Source organism: Lithobates pipiens, unplaced genomic scaffold (assembly GCF_037356315.1).
Source record: "Lithobates pipiens isolate NorthernLeopardFrog02 unplaced genomic scaffold, aLitPip1_a1.2 Scaffold_18, whole genome shotgun sequence".
In the NCBI taxonomy this organism is placed as follows: Eukaryota; Metazoa; Chordata; class Amphibia; order Anura; family Ranidae; genus Lithobates; species Lithobates pipiens.
Genome location: NW_027507758.1, coordinates 294,973,746 through 294,996,700, shown reverse-complemented (window position 1 = coordinate 294,996,700; position 22,955 = coordinate 294,973,746). Strand labels below are relative to the sequence as shown.

The window sequence follows — 22,955 nt, the reverse complement described above, 5'->3', positions numbered from 1 at the left end:
TGTCAAAACAGCAAGTCACCAAAATCTCCAATTACTGATGGTTTACAGTAACCGGAAGTGACGTAATTGGAGATCTTGATGAATTGGCTATTTTGACAGAACACCAGCAATCGTACTGTTTAAATTGGTGCAACGCCAACTTTGCAGTGTCACGTCGTTTTTTTTTAAACAGTAGTTCCTGCGTGACTTTTGCAGATTTAGAGTGCGACTTGCATAGACATCTGTGCATGAAGTCGCACAGATGTCTTCCATGTTGCGCCTGAAGTGACACGCGGCTAGAGTTACCACCTCATCCCTTTAAACCCAAACACCTTTGAATTACACAGGTTCTGAGGCTAATTACATGCAGATAACGCACCAAGGGAGTTTACTTACCACCTTAATCAGCCTCAGTACCTGTGTAATTAATATGCGTTTGGGTTTAAACAGATGAGGTGGCAACCCTAGGCGGCTTTGATATTGGGCGATCTCAGATGAAGTCGCACAATTTCAAAACCGCAGTCAATGCGAACGAGGAGCATTTTTTCATCCCATGCGAATGAGCCCATAAGGTGATTTGGTGCAGCTGCTGCAACACATGACTTGTGTTATCGAATTGATATATATATATATATATATATATATATACCCACTAAAGGACGTGTTTGTCATTTGTATCCTGACAGATACAAACCAAGAATGCTAGCCGCCTGTCAGACACATTTATAAATCAAGCAAATATACAAATTCGGCTTTGTGTTTGGGTAGCTTCAGGTTTCATGTCTCAGTCACGCCTTTAGGTAACACTAGTCCCATTACTAGATCCCAGTCACATAGGTAACAGCAGAAACACCACCGGACCCGCCCCAAGCACTGCGCATGCTCACAGAGGCCGTGCTCTGACGAGGAGGGCTGTTCGGTGTCAGTGTTCTTAGGCACACCGAGGAACGTGAATGTGACCGGCACTGGTGAGTTAGTGTGGAGGTATGGGTGGGTCGGTCCCTGTGGTCCCACCATACACACTGGGAGAGTGCAGTAATAAGCAAAGCAGTGCTCGCTGAAACACGTGGGATCTAGTGAGAGGTGGGCAGGCGTTACCATGGTGACCGCTCACGCCGCTCAGCTCTGCTCATGTTACTGTTGCTGTGCAAACCTCCTCCTGTATTAGCATTGTGCAGTGTTTCCCTGGGCTCTCAGGTGCACCAATAAAATGACTTTTTCATTCCCGCAAGTAACAAGTGGAAGCATTTGGGCTCATTTAGATTTGTGTGGTATTGCATGTTTGTTAGATTACGGCTGACTGGTGACACACCGAAACATCCTAACCACTTCAACCCTGGAAGGATGTCCTCCCCTTAATGACCAGGCCATTTTTGCAATAAGGCACTGCGTTGCTTTAACTGACAATTGCGCGGTCGTGCGACGCTGTACACAAACGAAATTGACCCCCCCCCCCCCCCACAAATGGAGCTTTCTTTTGGTGGTATTTTGATCACCTCTGTGGTTTTCATTATTTTGTGCTATAAACAAAAAAAGAGCGACAACTTTGAAAAAAAAACTTTTTGTTATAATAAATATCCCCCCCCCCCCCCCCCCCAAATGTAAGAAAAACAAATTTCTACCTCAGTTTAGGGCAGGCCAATATGTATTCTGCTACATAATTTTGGTAAAAAAAACAAATTAGAGTATATTGATTTGTTTGCACATATATATATATATATATATATATATATATATATATATATATATATATATATATATAAGTTTTCTTTTTTTACTAGTAATGGCGGTGATCTGCGATTTTTAGCAGGACTGCGATGGACAGATCTGACATTTATACAGCGATCAATCCTATAAAAATTAACTGATTACCGTATAAATGACTGGCAGGGAAGGGGTTAACACCAGTGGTCACCACTAGTTAACACTAGTGGTGATCAAGGGGTTAAATGTGTTGCCTGGGAGGTGTTTCTAACTGTATGGGTTCTGGGCTGACTGGAGTCACTAATCACTAGGAACAGACAAGTTCACTCTACTCCCCTGACAGAACGGGGATCTGTTTGTTTACACTGGCAGATCCCCGTTCTGTCTCTCTCTGGAGCGATTGTGGGTGGCCGGCGGACATCGAGTCCACCGGACCCACTGGTTGGCTCCCCCGCTAGCAAATGGGCACGTGCGCCTACAGATCGCCTCGTACATACCCGACGTACAATGGCGGTGATTCATGCAGCGGAGCCAACCCGCCGCAGTACAACTGCAGCGGCTGGTTAGCAAGTGGCTGCATTCTGGCACATTGTAGCATGTTGCATTCCAAAATAAATGACACCGCAATGCATCAATGTGTGTAAGATGCACCGCTGTGGGTAGCAGCATTAGATAGAGCTGGACATTAGCCCTATTGGGCAGCTCCAACATCCCAGATGGCAAGTGATTGTTCTGCAAGTTTCATATTGACTTGCTAAGCTATTGCTAGACTTGCCAGGCTCCACAAGTTTGTTGCACAATTGCAGCAAGTCCACATTGCATGAGGTCAGATCAACTTTCTTTGCAAACATTCTGCATGTCTGCTGCAAGTTCTGGTTCAGTTATGTTGTGCAATAGTCATCCCACCACAGGGGTCACTGTGGCTGAATTTTAATGCTGTAGACTTGCGGAGCTCTTGCTGTAGACTCACCACTGCAACTTTGCTCTTGCTAGAGACTTGCCACACAAACTTGATACAAAATGGAAAAGTGTCAATTAGAACTTTTGCTTCAGGTGCTCTAAAAATGTACAACTTGCCAATGAAAATGTGCAGCAAGTTAACAAGACTTACAATTCAATACTACCACAAACTTGTGGTAAGTTATCCTTGCTCTCTGGATTGTGGACAAGGCAATTTGGCTTAGGGCTCATGTACACTGCACTCCGTCCCATACAGCCTAGTACACACTATTAGTTTTTTTGGCTCAACCCAGCAGGGCTAAATGGGGGGGTGGGGGGGGGACTCTGGCAGCTCAGGAGGAGCCGCTGTACTAACTATTCAACATTAGTACGTCAATTTCCCCTGCTGTGCTATTGTGGTTTGATGGGGACACCCCCCCCCCCCCCCCCACGGGAACACTCTGGTCAGCACTCTCAGCCATTGGCTGAGAGCACTAATCATAAGCCGATCAGAAGACCTTTTTCAGTCAGACAGAAGCTGGCCCGACTTCAGTACACATGGGATGAATGTCGACCAGTTTCTGTTAAACCGGCCAACATTCGGCCTGTGTCTACTAGGCTTAAAGTGGTTGTTAAGCCACTCTAATCTGTATACACCATCAGCACTGCCTCCTATTGTAGTATCTCTCTCTGTGTGTGATTTATAAATGCTGCAAATGCCTAATTTCACTGCCGAGATTGCGATCACATAACTGGCCAGCTTTCTCCTTTTCTCCTCTGAGATGCAGTGGGCGGAGCTGAGATTTCCCTGCTGATGTCAGTCTGGATGGAAGGAGGAGAGTGCTAGTTGGTCATGTGATTGCAATCTCGGGTCTTTAAATGAGGTATTTACAGTATTTATATTTATAAATCATTCACAGAGGGGGACACTGCAATAGGAGGCAGTGCTAATGGTGTATACAGGTTAGTGTTATGAAATCAGAAGGAGGGGTGACGCACGCACGCACACACACACACACACCCCCCCCCCCCCCCCCGACAGCAGGCTGCTGATGATAGAGGCACGCAACTGACCACAGTGTCTGGTCTCGGCAGCCATGATACACTGTGGTCTGTTTAGAGGGGTGAAAAGAAACTGGCAAGCCAGGTTTTCTCTTTCATTTATTGACGGACACCGCTTCATTAATCTTGACTGTAGGGTTATTACGCCACCTTCAGGAGAGGACTAGGCAGAACATGTAATTCATGTGCAAAACAGAACTGTACAGTTCCACTCAGGGGGCGGTCCCTCTGGCAATAACCCCTCAGCCTGCTCCCTGCAGCTCAGTTTTTTCCTGCCTAGTGAAGAAGGACCTAGGCTCGCTGCGGGACCATCGGTCCTGGGGATTTTTTCTGGATTTTTGCCTTTTGCGCAAGATTTTAAGATCCTGTGATCTTCTATCAACAGCCGGCTGGGTGACATTCTGGATAATATAGATCCTTGTAGTCTTCCTAACCTGGCCATTGAGCGTGTGCAGGCCCTAGCTACGCACTGGGTCGACCACGACATGGCCCTCAGGCTCCAGGGGCGGCCAGTAAGCGCAATGCTCTGGGGCACACATATAACCGGACTACGGATGTCTTTGTCACAGTGTGCCGTGGCCCGCAGCCACCCTGTACTGCTCAGGTGTGGGTCTGTGATGGGATGCCTCCAGCTCATCCAAATGGTAAGTACAGCTCTCCCTGTCTCGGCAGGATAGAGCAGCTGGGCATTCCCTGGGAGGTCGATTACGGTGTCCCTCTTCTCCCTTTCTTCTCTCCCCGTTCCCTCCCCCCGGGGGATGCTACATGACTGGGCTGTAGTGCGGTGTGTGTACCTGGGCCAGTGGTCCTCCAGGGGACTCTGATCCTTGATTGGGGGCTGCGCTGGCTGTCTGTGTCCCTGTGCTGTTGTCTGTCTCTCTGCTGGTGTCTGTGGGCTCTGCATTTGCTGCCGCCATAGCGCTGACCACCACCATTGTCTGTGTATTCTCTGTGTACAGTTGATTGTCGGCCATTTTCTGTTAGCCTTTGTGAGAAGCATGGTTGGTGGCCATTTTCCCTGTGTTTTTTTCCTATACAAGGGTGCCCGGCGGCCATTTTCTTGTAGCCTCAGTGCAGTTTTTCCCCACAGCGCTGGTTCCTGTGCCTCAGAACAGCGTGTTTTTTTTATTCATGGACATTTGTGAGCTGACACAGCCTTCAGCAACAGCACGATGCAGCACTCGGTCGGGGTGGTGAGTCCTGCGGTGGGGGCCCCTCAGTCTGTAGCAGCTAGGAGGGTGGGATTGAGCACTTTGTCCTAAGCCCAAGGGTGGCAGACAGGATGGGTCAGCATGGCGTCAGAAGCTGGCGTTTCTTCCTCAGACCTCCCTGCAATTGCAACCGGCTCGTCTGCAAATAGTGCAGTGCCTTTGGACGCTTTGTCGGCGGTCCTTGAAATGTTCGTTGCCAGGGTGGAGGTGGTGTTCGGGCACAAGGGTGGTAAGAAACGGCCCTTGCCCCCCGTCCTCCAGGGAGAGCACTGATTCAGACTCGGGCCCTGTGTTGACTGGTGGCCCCTGTTCTGATGTGTCAGAGGACGCTGACCAGGACCGATCGGACAGTGAGGATGATTCCATGTCCAGGGCCGCACAGGAAAAAGCGCTAGTTGGAGCACTTATCACAGCTGTGCGTGATACCCTGAAAATACAGGATGCAGCAGGATCCTCTGCTGAGGTGGCGGTTCCTTTTTGGGTCCTGTAAGCCAGCACGTACACCTAAGGTGTTACCGTATCTGACTTATTTTGATAAGTTCATATACAAGGAATGGGGAAGCCCGCAACTGACCTTTTTGGTCCCAAAAAGAATGGCGGTGTGGTACCCCTTTGAACAGAGCCTCCTTTAAAAATGGCCAGCTCCCCCGGTCGTGGACCCCCCCAGTATCCAGGTTAAACAAAGTAATCACAATCTCGGTAGAAGGGGCTCCTGCATTTAAGGACCCTACCGACAGGGGGGCTGAGGCAGTGCAGGGGGGCTGAGGCAGTTGCCCGGTCCATGTTTACGGTAGTGGGGTCAGCGGTACGACCGGTTCTGGCCACCGCATTGGTGTCACGGGCCCTTACTGAGTGGGCAAAATTATTGCACCGTGAATTGGAGCAGCAGTCTCCTCTGGTCTGCGTGGAACTAGCAGACCAGTTGGTGCAGGGCCTTAAGTATGTCTGTGATGCAGCCCTGGATACACTTCCCCTGCTCTCCAGAGTATCAGTGTCAGCAGTGGTGCTACAGCACCTGATCTGGCTGAAATGCTGGTCTGCTGACCAGACATCTAAAAAAAGAAAAACCTTGACGGATTTGCCCTTGCTTAGTGAGCGGCTATTTGGAGCCTTGCTGGATGACATTATTAAGAATGTCACAGGTGGGAAGAGCACGTTGCTCCCACAGTCCAAGAAGGGTAAGGAGCCACGCCGCAGGCAAGGGCCCTCCTTTTTCGCTCAAGAGGCTTTTTTGTCCGCCCGGGACTTCAGGTAAGCGCTTCCAGTCCAACAGGGCGACTGCTGAGGGACCAAAGCGTCCCCGGGCTCGCAAGCCTGCGAGCAAAAGTACTACTGCATGAAGGTTTGCCCCTGCTCCATGCGCGGGTGGGGGGTCACCTTCAGGAGTTTGAAGCTCGGTGGGCCTCTCGGCTGTCCGACCAATGGGTCTGCAAACTGATTTCATCGGGCTACAAGATAAAGTTCCTCTCTTGGCCGCCAAACAGATTTCTTCCTTCCAGCATACCCTTACCCCCAGCTTGCCGGGAGGCCCTGTTTGGGGCAGTAAGGGACCTGCTAAGCCGCGGGGTGATAGTGCCTGTTCCAGAACCGGAAAGGTTTCAGGGATTCTACTCCAATCTGTTTGTAGTCCCCAAAAAGGAAGGGGTACGTCCAGTCTTGGACCTAAAAGCCCTCAATTGCTTTGTGAAAGTACAGAGGTTCAGAATGGAATCATTTTGCTCGGTAGTCGCTGCACTCCATCAGGGGGACGCCCTGTCATCTCTGGATATCCAGGACACGTACTTGCATATACCCATATGGCTCATGCATCAGAGGTTTCTGCGGTTTGCAGAGGGGGAAGACCACTACCAGTTTGTGGCTCTCCCCTTTGGCCTGGCTTCAGCACCCTGAGTCTTTACCAAAGTATTGGCTCCAATTTTGGCGTTGTTGGGACAACATGGGATCGCAATTGTGGGTTACCTGTACAATCTCCTGAAAGCAGGCAAAGTTACGTTTTGCTTGTCTATGCATCTGATGCATATGTTGGCCGCAAGTTTTGATGCGGTTGGTTCAGATGGTGACTCCTCCGTTTGGGAGCACCTCTGGTTGGGGATGAAGTTATGTTTGCTGTTCCCACCCCTCGTTATGACACTGCTTGGGGACGTCCCTACGGTCAAGATTAATGGAGCTGTGTCCGTCAATGAACGAAAGAGAAAATAGGATTTTTCTACGCACCGTAAAATACTTTTCTCTGAAGTTCATTGAAGGACACAGCACCCTCCCCTCCTATTAGTTTACATTATACTGCTTGTTGAGGTACTGAGCAGCAGGAAGCAGGCTGAGGGGTTATTGCCAGAGGGACCGCCCCCTGGGCGGAACTGTACAGTTCTGTTTTTTCACATGAATTACATGTTCTGCCTAGTCCTCTCCTGAAGGTGGCGTAATACCCTACGGTCAAGATTATTGGAGCTATGTCCGTCAATGAACTTCAGAGAAAAGGATTTTACGGTGAGTACAAAAATCCTATTTTTTAGGTGTTACAGGGGGCCAAATGACACAGGGCAAGCGCTGTCTCATATAACCCTTTAAAGGAGCAGGATCCTTCCTCTTTTTTTTTTTTTTTCTTTAACCCCTTAGAGCCAGCGCCTGTCGGCCCTTTAGGATATTTAGAATGCTGACGGGGGCTTATAGTCATGTGATTGTCATGGCGGAAAGCTCCAGATCGCAAGCAGCGGGCAGGAGCTTTCTGTTAGCTGCCGGGAGCACGCAGGGCTCACGGTCTTGGCACAACTCTATTGGCACTATTGCATGCAAATATACGGCCGCCCGGCTGCCGAGAGGCTGCAAATTTGCATGCGCCCGGTGCAAAGGAATTAAATTGATTGTATAGGCAGAAGGTTTTTTGTGTGCAGCAGCTCTATCCAGCAATGTTGCAGGAGAGACTCGGCTGCCCTGGACTCTTCCTCTGCATTGGCTGAGACTGCAGTGTTCCGCAATTGGTTTCAGGTACTGTCAGTCAGTGAGCCAATGAGGAGAGAAGGGGTGGGACTTAGCTAGGGATGCACCGAAATTTCAGCCGCTGAAACATATCGGCCGAAAATGGCCCTTTCGGCAAAAAGCCGAAAGAGAATTTCCGCCGATACTGGTGCCGAAAATGGGGGGGGGCTTGCGGGGCTTGGCCCCGCCCCCGGTGCCGCCCATCACGGGGGGTGTCCTTCTATCTTTAGCTCTCCTGCTCCCCTCCCTCCTCACCTATGCTGCAGTCAGCCTGTGGGGTCTCGCTCTAAAGTCCCCCTCTCCACAGCGGTGGCTGCATATGTCTCCTCAGCCCATGTGTAAATCGGCTGTGCAGGAGCTGGGCACGATGTTCACTTCACTGTGAAAGTGAAACCAAAGCAGAGGCGTCTAGCAGTGTGTACTGTGCTCTCTGCCTCCCCCTAGAGTGCAGTACCCAGCATGGAGATTAATGAAGAGCTGCAGCTGCCAATTTAAAAAAAAGACTGTCTATATATGTTTGTATGCCTGTGTGTTGTGTGTGTTGTATGTATGTGTGTTGTATGTATGTATATATGTATGTATGTATATATGTATGTATGTATGTATGTATATATGTATATGTATGTATGTGCATGTTTATATGTATGTATGTATGTGCATGTTTATATGTATGTATGTTGTGTGTGCATGTTTATATGTATGTATGTGTGTTGTGTGTGCATGTTTATATGTATGTGTGTTAAGTGTGTATGTGCGCATGTATGTGTTATATGTGTGTTGTATGTTTTATATGTGTGTGTGTGTGCACGCGTTTTTATATGTGTATGTTTATATGCACTGGTGAGGCACAGGCAGGCTACATGGCGGGCACTGGTAGGCTGCTGGCACAGTAAGGCTGCATTGATCTCCTGTAGCATGTCCGCAATCTCTGACCAGCTCCTGTAGCATGCCTGCAGTCTCTGACCAGCTCCTGTACCATGTCTGCAGTCTCTGACCATCTCCTGTACCATGTTTGCAGTCTCTGACCATCTCCTGTACCATGTCTGCAGTCTCTGACCATCTCCTGTACCATGTCCGCAGTCTCTGACCATCTCCTGTACCATGTCTGCAGTCTCTGACCATCTCCTGTACCATGTCTGCAGTCTCTGACCATCTCCTGTACCATGTCTGCAGTCTCTGACCATCTCCTGTACCATGTCTGCAGTCTCTGACCATCTCCTGTACCATGTCTGCAGTCTCTGACCATCTCCTGTACCATGTCTGCAGTCTCTGACCATCTCCTGTACCATGTCTGCAGTCTCTGACCATCTCCTGTACCATGTCTGCAGTCTCTGACCATCTCCTGTACCATGTCTGCAGTCTCTGACCATCTCCTGTACCATGTCTGCAGTCTCTGACCATCTCCTGTACCATGTCTGCAGTCTCTGACCATCTCCTGTACCATGTCTGCAGTCTCTGACCATCTCCTGTACCATGTCTGCAGTCTCTGACCATCTCCTGTACCATGTCTGCAGTCTCTGACCATCTCCTGTACCATGTCTGCAGTCTCTGACCATCTCCTGTACCATGTCTGCAGTCTCTGACCATCTCCTGTACCATGTCTGCAGTCTCTGACCATCTCCTGTACCATGTCTGCAGTCTCTGACCATCTCCTGTACCATGTCTGCAGTCTCTGACCATCTCCTGTACCATGTCTGCAGTCTCTGACCATCTCCTGTACCATGTCTGCAGTCTCTGACCATCTCCTGTACCATGTCTGCAGTCTCTGACCATCTCCTGTACCATGTCTGCAGTCTCTGACCATCTCCTGTACCATGTCTGCAGTCTCTGACCATCTCCTGTACCATGTCTGCAGTCTCTGACCATCTCCTGTACCATGTCTGCAGTCTCTGACCATCTCCTGTACCATGTCTGCAGTCTCTGACCATCTCCTGTACCATGTCTGCAGTCTCTGACCATCTCCTGTACCATGTCTGCAGTCTCTGACCATCTCCTGTACCATGTCCGCAGTCTCTGACCATCTCCTGTACCATGTCCGCAGTCTCTGATCATCTCCTGTACCATGTCCGCAGTCTCTGATCATCTCCTGTACCATGCCTGCAGTCTCTGACCAGCTCCTGTATCATGCCTGCAGTCTCTGACCATCTCCTGTACCATGCCTGCAGTCTCTGACCAGCTCCTGTAATATGTCCTCAGTCTCTGACCATCTGATGTATGAAAATATTTTTTAAAAACAGTCATTTTCGGTATCGGTGCTGTTTCGGTATCGGTTTCGGTTTTCGGCCTAGTGTATTTTTCATTTTCGGTATCGGTTTCGGCACCAAAAAACCCATTCGGTGCACCCCTAGACTTAGCCACAGCTAGAGTTGGAATGGGGCTCGGGTGCCCCCATAGCAAGCTGCTATGGGGGCATTCAACAGGAGGGAGGGGCCATGAGCGCCAAAGAGTAACCCAAAAGGAGGATCTGGGCTGTTCTGTGCAAAACAACTGCACAGAGCAGGTAAATATAAGAGGTTTATTATTTTGAAACACAAAAAAAAAGTGACTTTAGTATTGCTTTAAGAACTGTCTCCTCCCCATAGTGATTTTCCATTGGCTAAAACAAAAATGCCTGTTGTTTGAATACACATGTGAACATTTGCTTCTAAAATACTCAAAAATGTCTGAAAACTGAAAATCATTCTGCTCAGGTGTAAATGCAGTGTTTGAATTGGCAAGCTGCAATTTTTAAATTTTTTTTGTTTTTGGGTTAAATACCACACTATGTATTTTCAGCTACCTATGTAGTCCTGTGCATGTTGCCTAGTACTTGTACTAGTTCTGGGTAAGATTAGATTGATCCAGGCCTGTCTTTAACTTTCAGGTAATGCCAGTTTTAGCAAGAAGACCATGAATTCATCACGTGATCGAAAAACAGACCCTTTTTACAAACCTCCTGCTTCAGTGCAAAAAACAAGTGCTGAAATAATAAATGAAGCCAGGAATTCTTTGAGGACACTAAGAACCCAAAGGCCTTTTACACCCAGAGAGGACCAGAGGAAACTCTTTGGATCACTTTCACAAAGGACACCAGACAGCAGACCTCCTTCTGCATTTAGGTAGGTGTTGTGAAAATGAAAAGCAGAACTTTTTGTTTGTTTGTTATGGTCATTGCTGACCCAGAAACTTCTGAAGCCATAGGACTTGCCTGACAGTGTGGAAGCAACCTTATCTGGTGAAATATCTACTCGCCTGACATCCAGGTTCCTTGATGCCGCTGTTTTAGGGCGTGGGGGGCTGCTAATCCAGCACTGCAATGAGTCCACTGGTCAATGAGAGAAAAATCTCAGCCACCACACACCATACATGCCCAGCGTGTAATAAGTGATAACAGCCTTAACTCCATCCAGGCCACACCTAGATGGGACAAAACCTGTTGGGAGCATGGCCTGTATGGTGTTAAGCTGAGGCTGTTTTCACCTATTACACGCTGGGCTTGTATGGTGTGCAGTGGCTGAGATTTTTCTCTCCTTGTTCTGCTGATTACATGGAGTCAGGGCGGTCTCTTAGCCTGACCTGCACCCTCAGTGGAATACACGGAGGACATAGATGCCGGAGCTGAGACCCTAAAGTTGGTTTAGGTCCACAGTGAGTAGACTGGTCCTTTATAATACCTCTGTGGACATCACTCCTCTTCTGGATCCTGAGAGAACCCCACTGCTGAATAGCCAATAGGACGTGTCCACATCACTCACAAAAAACTAAAAATAAATAAAGATTTTTTGTTATTTTATATAATGTAGAAATGTGTTCTTAGTCATTAGGGGTGGTGGAGGTTACCTCCTACACTTTCTCTGCCTAAATTAAAAATGGTGCACTCACTCCATGCAAGTTATCTTATCTCTACATTTAATATGATAACAAAAAAAGGTGACAGAAAATATGTAAAATTGTAAAAATCACATCCCAAATTAGTTTAAGGATACCCTGTCAGTTGCTTAACCACCTCCTGCCATATAGACAAATGACGGCGGTGGGCTGGCACTCTTGTTCTAGGACAACGTCATTTGACATCGTCCTACTGTCCGGCAATCAGCGGCGCGCTGTGTCCCTGGGACACGACACATCCCGATCTCAGTAAAGAGCTGATGATGCAGCTCTTTACCCATGTAATCAGTTGTGCCCAGTCACAGCTGATTTACATGTAAACAAGGCGATGCAGGTTATCGCCTTTCCTCCTCAAATTGACAGAGTGTGAGGGGGGGGCTGCATTTCCTCACAGGGGAGACCTGCACAGATAATTGGAGCACTGATCATCAGTGCAGCCCCAGCAGTTATGCCAATCAGTGCTGGCTTTCAGTGCTGCATATTGGTGCCATCTCATTGGTGCCCATCAATGCATCCTCATCAGCGCACATCAGTAAAGGAGAAAAAATTCTTATTCTAAATTTTTTCTAAATTTTGGGTGTTTTGTTACATTCTTTAGCAAAAAATAAGAAACCCAGTGGTGATTACCACCAAAAGAAATCTTTATTTGTCTCAAAAAATAAGGTGTTAATTTTGGGTGCAGCGTTGCATGACCACGCAATTGTCATTCAAAGTGTGACAGCCCTGAAAGCTGAAATTTTTGCCTGGGCAGGGAGGGGGTGAAAGTGCCTAGCGTTGAAGCTGTTAATCATGTAGATAAAAAGTCCTCTACATCTCTTCAAGGCCCATGTTTGCTTACTTTTGCTTTATTCCCAGCTATCCAGCTTCTATCAAATGAAAGTATGGAAATAAAAAAAAAATCATTCCTAGATAGCTGCAGCACCAATCTCATCCGCAGCTGCCCCCTACCATCTCTAAGACCGAGAACTGAGCGATCAAACACCACTGATTGCTCAGCTCTCAGTCCTGAGCCTGCAAAGAGCTGGTGACTGTCAGTCAACGACTCTCTGCTATGTTCCAGCGCTCATTGAAGCGCTGGGCTGTTGAGGAAGCTGCCAGTCCAGGCTTCTGGGCAGATCCTGACCATGATTTCAGGATCTTTTCAGAGCCTGGACCGGCTCTGTGACACCTGCTGTCGGCTGAAAATGGGTCACAACTGTGACCCACAGGAGAAAGGAGTATAGCCAAAAAAGCTTTGCCTAGACCGAGTGTGAATTTTACACGTAGTGTGGTGACAGAAGTTTTACTGCATTGTAAAACGCCCATTTATGCCGCAATTCAGTACAGAGCTTCTCTGCAGTGTTCTGAGATAAAAGGCAGACATTTTATTGGAGCACACTTTAGAGAGTGACATGGCACCGTACAACAGCATGGTGCATCAGGCTGCTGTACAGCGACGTGAATTAAGTGTACTTCTGTACACTTTAAATCATGAGTCCTCAACTTATGGCCCTCCAGCTGTTGCAGAACTAAAAGTACCATGAGGCAACGCAAGCCGCTGACAGTTACAAGTATGACTCCCAAAGGCAGGGGCATGCAGTAAGGCCACAGATTGAACACCCATTCTTTAAATAAAGCTTATACAAAAAAAAGAGGAGCCATGTATGATGTACTGGGTCGCACACCACACTACCCCCCCCACCACATTCGGTAACGAACAACTGCCGGAGAGGTAAGGCCATCGGCAGCTGTCTGGCCCTTGACTACTCAGTATTTTGACACTTCCAGCAGTGCAGATGCCTGTGTCCCTTAGGCCGCGTACACACGCGCGGACTGTTTGCCCAACCTTGTTCGTCAAACAGTTTCGGCAAACAGTCCGCTCAAAATTTGCATGAGCGGACTTGCCCACACACGAGCGGACTGTTTGACGAACAAGGTTGGGCAAACAGTTCGCTCAACTTTTGAAATGAACGGACTCGCCCACGTAAGGAGGAGGCAAATCCGCCCATTTCGAGCGCGTGTACAGGTAGGCGGGGCCCGCGAAGGAGACGTCGCGGGCTCCGCCGCCTGGAATGGGCTTAAAGGGGAACCCCAACGCCGAAAAAAATCGGCGTGGGGGTTCCCCCCAAGTCCACACCAGACCCTTGTCCGAGCACGCTACCCGGCCGGCCAGGAAAGGGGGGCGAGCGAGCGCGCCCCCCCCTCCTGAGCCGTACCAGGCCGCGTGCCCTCAACATGGGGGGTGCCTTGGGGAAGGGGGGGCCGCGCGGCCCCCCCACCCCAAAGCACCTTGTCCCCATGTTGATGAGGACAAGGGCCTCTTCCCGACAACCCTGGCCGTTGGTTGTCGGGGTCTGCGGGCGGGGGGCTTATCGGAATCCGGGAGCCCCCTTTAAGAAGGGGGCCCCCGGATACCGGCCCCCCACCCTATGTGAATGAGTATGGGGTACAATGTACCCCTACCCATTCACCTGTGAAATAAAGTACAAAAAAAAACACAACACATGGAAAAAGTATTTTATTGCACAGCTCCGGGGGGCTTCCGTCTTCGGGGGTCTTCTCGCCGGACTCCTCCGCTATGTGTGTGTAGCTCTTTTACTAGCGAAGGAGTCCGGCTTTCTTCCTCCCCGCCGCCGGCCTCTTCTCCCGACTTCGGGGGTCTTGTCCCCCTCTTCGGTTCTTCTGCCGGGCCACCGCGCCTGGTCCGGTGGCCCGGTCTTCTGTCGCCGTCTTCCGTTCTTCTGTCGCCGCCTTCGGTTCTTCTGCCGGGCCACCGCGCCTTCTTGTAGCTCTTTTACAGGCGGTGGCCCGGTCTTCTGTCGCCGCTGTCGTCGTCGCCGCCGCCTTCCGTTCTTGTTCTTCTTCTTGTTCTTCTTCTTCTTCTCCTGGAGATGTTGACTCGACGAGCTCTCCGGCCGGAATGCCAGGGACACGCTCCGCTGCCACTTATATAGTGACAATGGGGCGGTGTCACATGGTATATGTCACATGGGTTGGTCACATGGGTTGATGTCACATGGGGACTATGACATCGTAAGGGGGCGGGGTCACCATGTGACCAACCCATGTGACATATACCATGTGACACCGCCCCATTGTCACTATATAAGTGACCGCACAGCGCGGCTCTGGCATTCCGGCCGGAGAGATCGTCGAGTCAACATCTCCAGGAGAAGAAGAAGAAGAACAAGAAGAAGAACAAGAACGGAAGGCGGCGGCGACGACGACAGCGGCGACAGAAGACCGGGCCACCGCCTGTAAAAGAGCTACAAGAAGGCGCGGTGGCCCGGCAGAAGAACCGAAGGCGGCGACAGAAGAACGGAAGACGGCGACAGAAGACCGGGCCACCGGACCAGGCGCGGTGGCCCGGCAGAAGAACCGAAGAGGGGGACAAGACCCCCGAAGTCGGGAGAAGAGGCCGGCGGCGGGGAGGAAGAAAGCCGGACTCCTTCGCTAGTAAAAGAGCTACACACACATAGCGGAGGAGTCCGGCGAGAAGACCCCCGAAGACGGAAGACCCCCGGAGCTGTGCAATAAAATACTTTTTCCATGTGTTGTGTTTTTTTTTGTACTTTATTTCACAGGTGAATGGGTAGGGGTACATTGTACCCCATACTCATTCACATAGGGTGGGGGGCCGGTATCCGGGGGCCCCCTTCTTAAAGGGGGCTCCCGGATTCCGATAAGCCCCCCGCCCGCAGACCCCGACAACCAACGGCCAGGGTTGTCGGGAAGAGGCCCTTGTCCTCATCAACATGGGGACAAGGTGCTTTGGGGTGGGGGGGCCGCGCGGCCCCCCCTTCCCCAAGGCACCCCCCATGTTGAGGGCACGCGGCCTGGTACGGCTCAGGAGGGGGGGCGCGCTCGCTCGCCCCCCTTTCCTGGCCGGCCGGGTAGCGTGCTCGGACAAGGGTCTGGTGTGGACTTGGGGGGAACCCCCACGCCGATTTTTTTCGGCGTTGGGGTTCCCCTTTAAGCCCATTCCAGGCGGCGGAGCCCGCGACGTCTCCTTCGCGGGCCCCGCCTACCTGTACACGCGCTCGAAATGGGCGGACTTTCCGAGCGGGAACAGTCCGCTCATTTCGAAAGTACAGCGGACAGGCCCACACACGGGCGGACTGTTCGCTCAAACACAGTTTCAGCGGACAGTTTTTCGGAATTTCCGAAAGACTTTGTCCGTCCAACTGTCCGCTGAAACTGTCCGCTGAAAGCCCACACACGAGCGGACTGTCCGCCCAAACACTGTTCAGCGGACAAGGTTGGGCGAACAGTCCGCCCGTGTGTACGCGGCCTTACTGTGTCCTGTGGTAAGGTGGTTTTTGCAACCCCTTACCCCAGGTGTGTACTCGCCTTGATCAAGCGTTTACATCCCAAAAAATAATATTGGACACGTCTGCACCGTAGATTCACAAAAGCTTCTGTGGGACTATCTCCTAAACTCCGGTCACATCAGTGCATGGCAGATTTTCAAGTCAGGATGTAAAGATAGTAGTAGCTGCTCTGTGATAAATTGGCTCTTTTTTCCTCTGCTTTGGGAGTTCTCAGCGAGCATCAGGAATGTGCAATAATTGTCCCACTTTGATGCTTAGTTGTAAAGGGCCTAAGAGCTCACATTAGCCTGTTTCTGCTCCGTTAAAAGAAAGGTTTACCTTTCCATTTTAATTGGAGTTTGGAATATTCAGGCAGTGCTACCAAAGTGGTGAGATGACATCTGCTCTGCTACCCTTTCACATATTTCACAAGCCCTATTTTTTTCAATCAGTATACTGTCTGAAAACATCACATGTGACCCAGGCCTTTTAATGTGAAACCTATGTCTTGTCACTTGCCATTATAGTTCAAATTAAATTATATATTATATCTATAAATAATACATTTATGCTTTTATAGTGTGGGGGATTTATCTCTATTTCCATGTGCTATTTTTTTCTTTGAATGGTGGCAGCACAAGCCTGTTAATTGCTGAGACTCCTAGGTGCTATCTCAGCTGAACCTCCCAGAGGAATAAGCTGTTACTATCTAGAAAAAGGTTTTGCTGTCAGGAAAAATCAGTCTGTTTTACTATTCAGTACATGAGGACATATTACGCTGTCTGTGATTGGCTCACCTTCTGGTGAACTTGAATGAAAGGAGCGCAGTAGTATTTATTTTTCAGAACTGTTAACTGTGTAAAAGCATGATTCCATTTTCCTTTATTCAGATAAACATATTTGTGTCAAACTAATTTAAGTTCAGTGGAAAATGTGAAAATCAAACATTTAGGCGTTGACTTGTCAGTAAAAAAAACATAGTTGCATTTGACTTCCCGTGCTCTTCACCCATGTTCAACATCGATTTCAAACTTGCAATACAAATATACACCAATCAGCCATAAAATTATGCTCACCCACCATAACAATATATTGGGAGGACCTAATCAGGTATGTACTGGCCATTGGGACTACTGGGAGTTTCCCAGTGGGCCGATGGCTCAGTGGGCTAGTTTGTGTGACAGCCTGTCAAAGTAAAGGCTGCACAGCTCACGCAGCCATTAATTTGATCACCGCTGTACTGCCCAGGGGTGAACTGACCATTCAGCACTTGGGCACTGCCTGAGGGCCAGCGATCAGTAGGGGGCCCCATTAGAGGCTCCTGGTGGATAAAAGACTGGGGTGATCACCAGGATGATACACTCAGGGAGAGATGAGAATTTTTCTCCACTCAGCGAAGCCTACCTACAGTAACCCCAATCAGTCGTTCAGTACACTGCGCCTCCCTCGCCTCTCCCTTCTGTGGGCTTGGTGCAGCATGCTGTGCCCTGTGTCAGTCTGCTCAATGCAGTGAGAAGTAGCAGTGGGAGTGGAGTGGGTTGTGGCTGTGCCCGACTCTATAGAGACAGCTGAAGATGGTACCAGGAAAACTAAACCACTGATGTCATCCTGAGCGAAATGCGTTACATTCTGTGCCTGTGCCATGTGGGTTGGGTGCCTTTATGTGCCCCCCCTCCCCAACAGCACCAGACTGGAGCCTGTGGATAAGGGGGGTATACTGAGGATTATCAAGAGGGTGGATCACCTGGTGAGTGTCATGAAGCACCACATACAAGGTACAACACCAACCTCCACTCCACTTCGAAATTACATGTTTATTATTACTCTACATCAGGGGAAGACTGACTATTTGGGCCTCTGGCACTGCCTGAGGGCCCGGGGGCCAGTTGATGGCCTCATGAGGGGCTCCTGGCTCATTTCTTCACCTTCCCAGAAGGTGAGTGCAACACACCACACGATGGATGATATGCAATTCCCATTGTGCCCGCCATTCCTTATCTCCCTGCCACACTTCAGGAACCTCTGGCAGCTACTAGCTTGTCCTCCGCTTCAGGTGCTGCAAGGGAACCACAGTGGGATTTAAGTGTAAAAACAGCCGAGGCTGCACAGAAAGGGTCTGAGGACATAGAGCCCCATTCCCTTTCTCTGTCTCAAATCTTTTTAGACCCCTGATGTTTCACCGGAAAAAAATAAAATATATTTAAAAATAATGTTATAAAAATAAATGAAGAAACTTTTTGGGGCCTTGTTGTTCACACAGGGCATACTACAGCATTCACTCATGTGAGGGCCATGTTTACCTGCACAGGGATGTACAGGTGTTCTGTGCTTTCCCATGCAGGCAGTTCCATTCATGTCAATTGGGATGCAGCTGCTGAATGGACACAGCCAACACTCTCAATTTCACATCTGTTTGGGTGCATGTCTCTGAATTCGCATTGTTTGTTTATGTTCAGGTCTGTGCTCTTGCACCCACATGTCAGATTGGGTAGAAGTGTCCTTGCAGCCACTGCACCCCAATTGACATGAATGGGACTGCCTTCACAGGGATGCACAGGACACCTGTACATCCCAATGCTTGTAACATGGCCTTCACACTTTAGTACATCCCATGTGAAAACGAGGCCTTAGTAGAATTTTTTTTTTAAAAAATGTGCGCAATTGTGTATCGTTTATATACTGTTTTTGTGCGTGTTTGCAGAATTAAAGTGGGCCAGTCTGGATGAAGTCCAGGGCCAAATGTTTGTCCCAGTCCAGCCCTAATATTGCGTGAATCCACCTTTTGCCATCAAAACGGCACTGACATGTTGAGGCCTGGACAACGCTAGAACCCTGAAATGCAATTATTTTAGTAAATATAAACGGCTAAACACCTTTTTCTCATCAGCAATATATAGCAGCCTTATGACTTTAACTGTGTCTGGATAAAGGTTGTTAACCCCTTAGGTTCCACAGTGAGTATAAGGCCTCTTTCACACTGACGTCCCATTCAGGGCCGCCTGTCAGTTTTTCAGGCGGACCTGAACGGGTGCTCCATAGAGGTCTATGAAGCGTCGGATGTCAGCGGTGACATGTCCGCTGACATCCGACCCGCTCCGATCCGAAAAAGTGTAACGGAGGAAAAAGCTATTTTTCCATCCGTCTGCGGATCGGATCGGGTGACGATGGGCACTGCGGTCCGTCGTCATCCGATCTCCCATAGGGGAGAGCGGCGCTGTGACAGATCCGTCCCTGCGCAGTGTGCAGAGACGGACCGGTCATCTCCCTGCTCAGCGGGGATCAACGGAGTGATCCCCGCTGAGCAAACGGATATCCACGGGGCGGATCAGAACTGATCCGCCCCGTGTGAAAGGACCCTTATGAGCATGATTTTCTGCGTATACACACTGATTTTACTGTTGTAACACTTTTTTTAGTCCTGTAAGTTGTGAGGTGGGGCCTCCTTGGATTGGACTTGTTTTTCCAGTACATCCCACAGGTGCTTGATTGGATTGAAATTTGGAGGCCAAGTCAACACCTCAAACTCATTGTTGTCTTCCTCAAACCATTCTTGAACCATCAAAGAATACTGTTTTCATGAAGGGGGGTACTTGGTCAGCAACAGTGTTTTGGTAGGTGGTACTTGTCAAAGTAACATGCAAATGAATGGCAGGATCCAAGGTTTGCCGTCAGAATATTGCCCAAAGTATCGCACTGCCTCCGCCTGCTTACCTTCTTCCTATACTGCAACTCTTTCCCTGGGAAGCAACATACACGCACCTGTCCATCCACACGATGTAAAAGAAAACTTTATTTCTCAGGCTAGGCCACCTTCTTCCATTGCTGTGTGGTCTAGTTCTGATGCTCACGTGCCCATTGTAGGCACTTTTACCTTAGGCCACAGATCAGCATGGGTATCCTGAGTGGTCTGTGGCTGTGCAGTCCCATACACAAGTTGCAATGTTCATTTTCTTTCTGCTTTCAACACATCAACTTCTTGGACAACATGTTCACTTTCTTCCTAATACAGTGCTCAGCATAAATGAGTACACTCCAACAGATTTGTCAGAAAAATGTTATTTTCCTTTCAGAATCAACATTTTCTATGGGACACTATATTACAAAATACTCCCACAAATGCGGTCCATTGATTGCAACCAAAATTTGTTAATTTGCACATGCAGAATACTATTTTTCCTAACAAATTCATTCAAGACAATGTTGCAAAAATAAATACGCCCCAATGAAAGTCTGGAGCAAAGCTAAATTTTAGACAACAAAATCCTAATTAACAAGAGTTCCACTACACAGGAGTCTAATTATTCATTAAACAGTTGTCCACAAGACAGTTGATTATAAAAGGCTGTTGCATAAAGAAAACCCCTGCCCATTTCATTCTGTCAGCAATAGAAGAGATGTCACAAGGCCAGAGACAGAAAATAATTTCTTTACACAAGAAAGGTGAAGGCTAGAAGAAGATCAGCAAAGCTTTACTTATTAGTCAGAATACTATAGCAAAAGTGATACAAATATTTAACAAAGACGTCCAGGTCGTCCACGGAAGTTAACTCAACAGGAGCATCTTCTGATGAGAAGGGTTGAAGAAAATCACCATGCAAGTTCACTGCAGTGAGCTAAAGAAGTAGAAAGCCAAACTGGGGTGATTGTTTCCATGACACAATACGGTGTACACTGCAGAGGAATGGCATGCATGGGTGTCGTCCACGAAGGAAGCCTTTCCTAAAGCCCATGCACAAAAAAGCCTGTCCTAGTTATTGCCAGGGCACATTCAGAAAAAGACTGTGACTCGGTTCTCTGGATTGATGAGACAAGATAAATGTTTTTGGAACTGATGGCTTCAAAACTGTATGGCGTTGCAAAGGTGAGGAGTAAAAGGAAAAATGCATGGTGCCTACAGTGAAACATGGTGGTGGCAATGTCCTTCTGTGGGGCTGCATGAGTGCTGCTGGTGTAGGGGAGCTGCATTTCGTTGATGGTATCATGAATTCACAAATATACTGCTTTATATTGAAAGAGTATATGCTACCATCACTTGGTGCCCTTGGTTGTTGTGTACTTTTCCAACATGATAATGATCCAGAACACACACACATCCAAGGACACTGTTGCATTTCTGAAGAACAGGGTGAAAGCGATTCAGTGGCCAAGTATATCGCCTGATCTGAACCCAATCGGTGAACAACTATGGGGAATTCTGAGGAGACGAGCATCACTCTCCATCCAGCATCAAGGCTCTAAAAGAAGTTCTTGAAATATGGAAAAAGATAGATGTTGCAATATGTCGCCAACTTGTTCATTCCATGCCTAGAAGACTCGGTGCTGTCCTTACAACTCATGCAGGTCATATAAAATAATAGATGTAGCTTTTGTGTATTTTGTTTTTGTATCAACTAATTTGAGTAAAACTGAAGATTTTGTAATCTAAGTTATATTATTAATCTTGCTTTCATGTAATGAGCTAAATAAACGTTCTATAAAACTCCAGTTTGTCAAAATTTTGGAAGTTGTTCTTGTGCTCATTGAGATATTGGTTAAAATCTTACTTTTGAAAATGGGTGTACTCCTTTATGCTGAGTATAGTATGTTCGACCCAATTTCAGGTTCCCTAGTAAGGAGATAATCAATGTTATTCACTTTACTTATCAGTGGTCATAACGTTATGGATGATCGGTGTATATTTGCACTTGGCAGCATTTCCCATTTGTTTTATGCTTCCAAGGACATTTTAGCTGCTGTTCCTTTTTTTATTTTATTTTTTTTAAGCTTAATTTTGCATTTAAAACAACTTTCTTTCGTCCTATTATATCTGCCTCTCTTTTTGACCCTAATTACTAGGTACTTCAAGTTTTTGATACATGCTTGTGATGGCTTCTTTACTTTACTACACAAATAACTATCCTAAGGATGTAGGAAGGTTTGTTCATAATTTTTTTTGAAACTGATAGGAAATTGTGTCTGTACAAACTGTATTCTGTCACTGTTCGAAAGCCATTCTTGAGAAAGGATGGCTGCTGGCCAGCCTGGACATTTCAACACTATACAGCAGTATACCTAGAGAATAAAGATCCCCTACTTTCCTTATATTGCACCTTATTTTCATCCGCTAATTAAAATGCTGGCCACAATGGGTGGTGCCATAAAGAAGATGATCTATAATACGGGGAACATAGTTGAGCTCACTTTTATGTACAGACTTGTAGACTCACTTCACAAAGCTTGAACAAAAATATGAGGATCTTTTTGGAAATTCTTTATTTCATGTTTGTACAAAATAATAAAAAGGTTTGAATGTATAGAAGGAATGTGTTGTCTCCAAAACACAGTATATGTGTGATGTAAAGCAGGGTTGTCCAACCTTTTGACCTTCCCAGGCCACATTGGAAGAAGAGGATTCGTCTTGGACCACACACAAAATATATTAAAGCTGGATACACACTATAGTGGTCAGCTGCTGGTTTTCCAGCATGCATGTCTGACAGAAGCCGGCTGACCAGCAAGCTTTTGTCGACAGACTGACATACACATGGGTTTGTCATGGATTTTTAATTTTTTTTTTTTTTTTAACTGGCCTTTGTCTTCCAACATTCAGCCCCTGTGTACGGGGCCTAAAAGAGAAGTATGAGTTTTAAATTAATTTTTTTTGATTCATACTTGCCTTGATGGATGGAGCATCACACCGATACAGCAGCTGTCCCCTGGCGTCTCTGCACTGAGAACTGAGCTAGCGAACGTCGCCAATGGCTCGGTTCTCACTCCTCCCCGAGCGAAGAGATGCCTTTCAGTCAGTGATTCTCCTGCTCTGATCCTCCACGCTCATTGAGCTGTGGAGGGGCGGGGAGCGGCCATCTCAAGAGTTGGGATGACTCACGGCCTGGACTGATGGCAATGACGTGAGTAGACTTTAGACTGCTCTCCGTTGAAAATAGCA

The 22,955-nt window shown here is 48.0% G+C and overlaps 1 protein-coding gene across 2 annotated transcripts in view; it reads left to right on the top strand.

The window, feature by feature from the left end:
- Nucleotides 1-823: 823 nt before the first annotated feature.
- ARMC2 (armadillo repeat containing 2) overlaps nucleotides 824-22,955 on the top strand; it is a 171,107-nt gene continuing 148,975 nt past the window's right edge. Inside the window, exons 1-2 of one of the 2 annotated variants that reach the window (XM_077487147.1) lie at nucleotides 824-947; nucleotides 10,735-10,969. In XM_077487147.1, the coding sequence (XP_077343273.1) occupies nucleotides 10,761-10,969 (209 nt within the window). In that variant the 5' untranslated portion in view covers nucleotides 824-947; nucleotides 10,735-10,760. Of the gene's footprint in view, nucleotides 948-3,409; nucleotides 3,507-10,734; nucleotides 10,970-22,955 lie in introns of those variants that run through there. The other variant, XM_077487148.1, reaches the window with a different exon arrangement.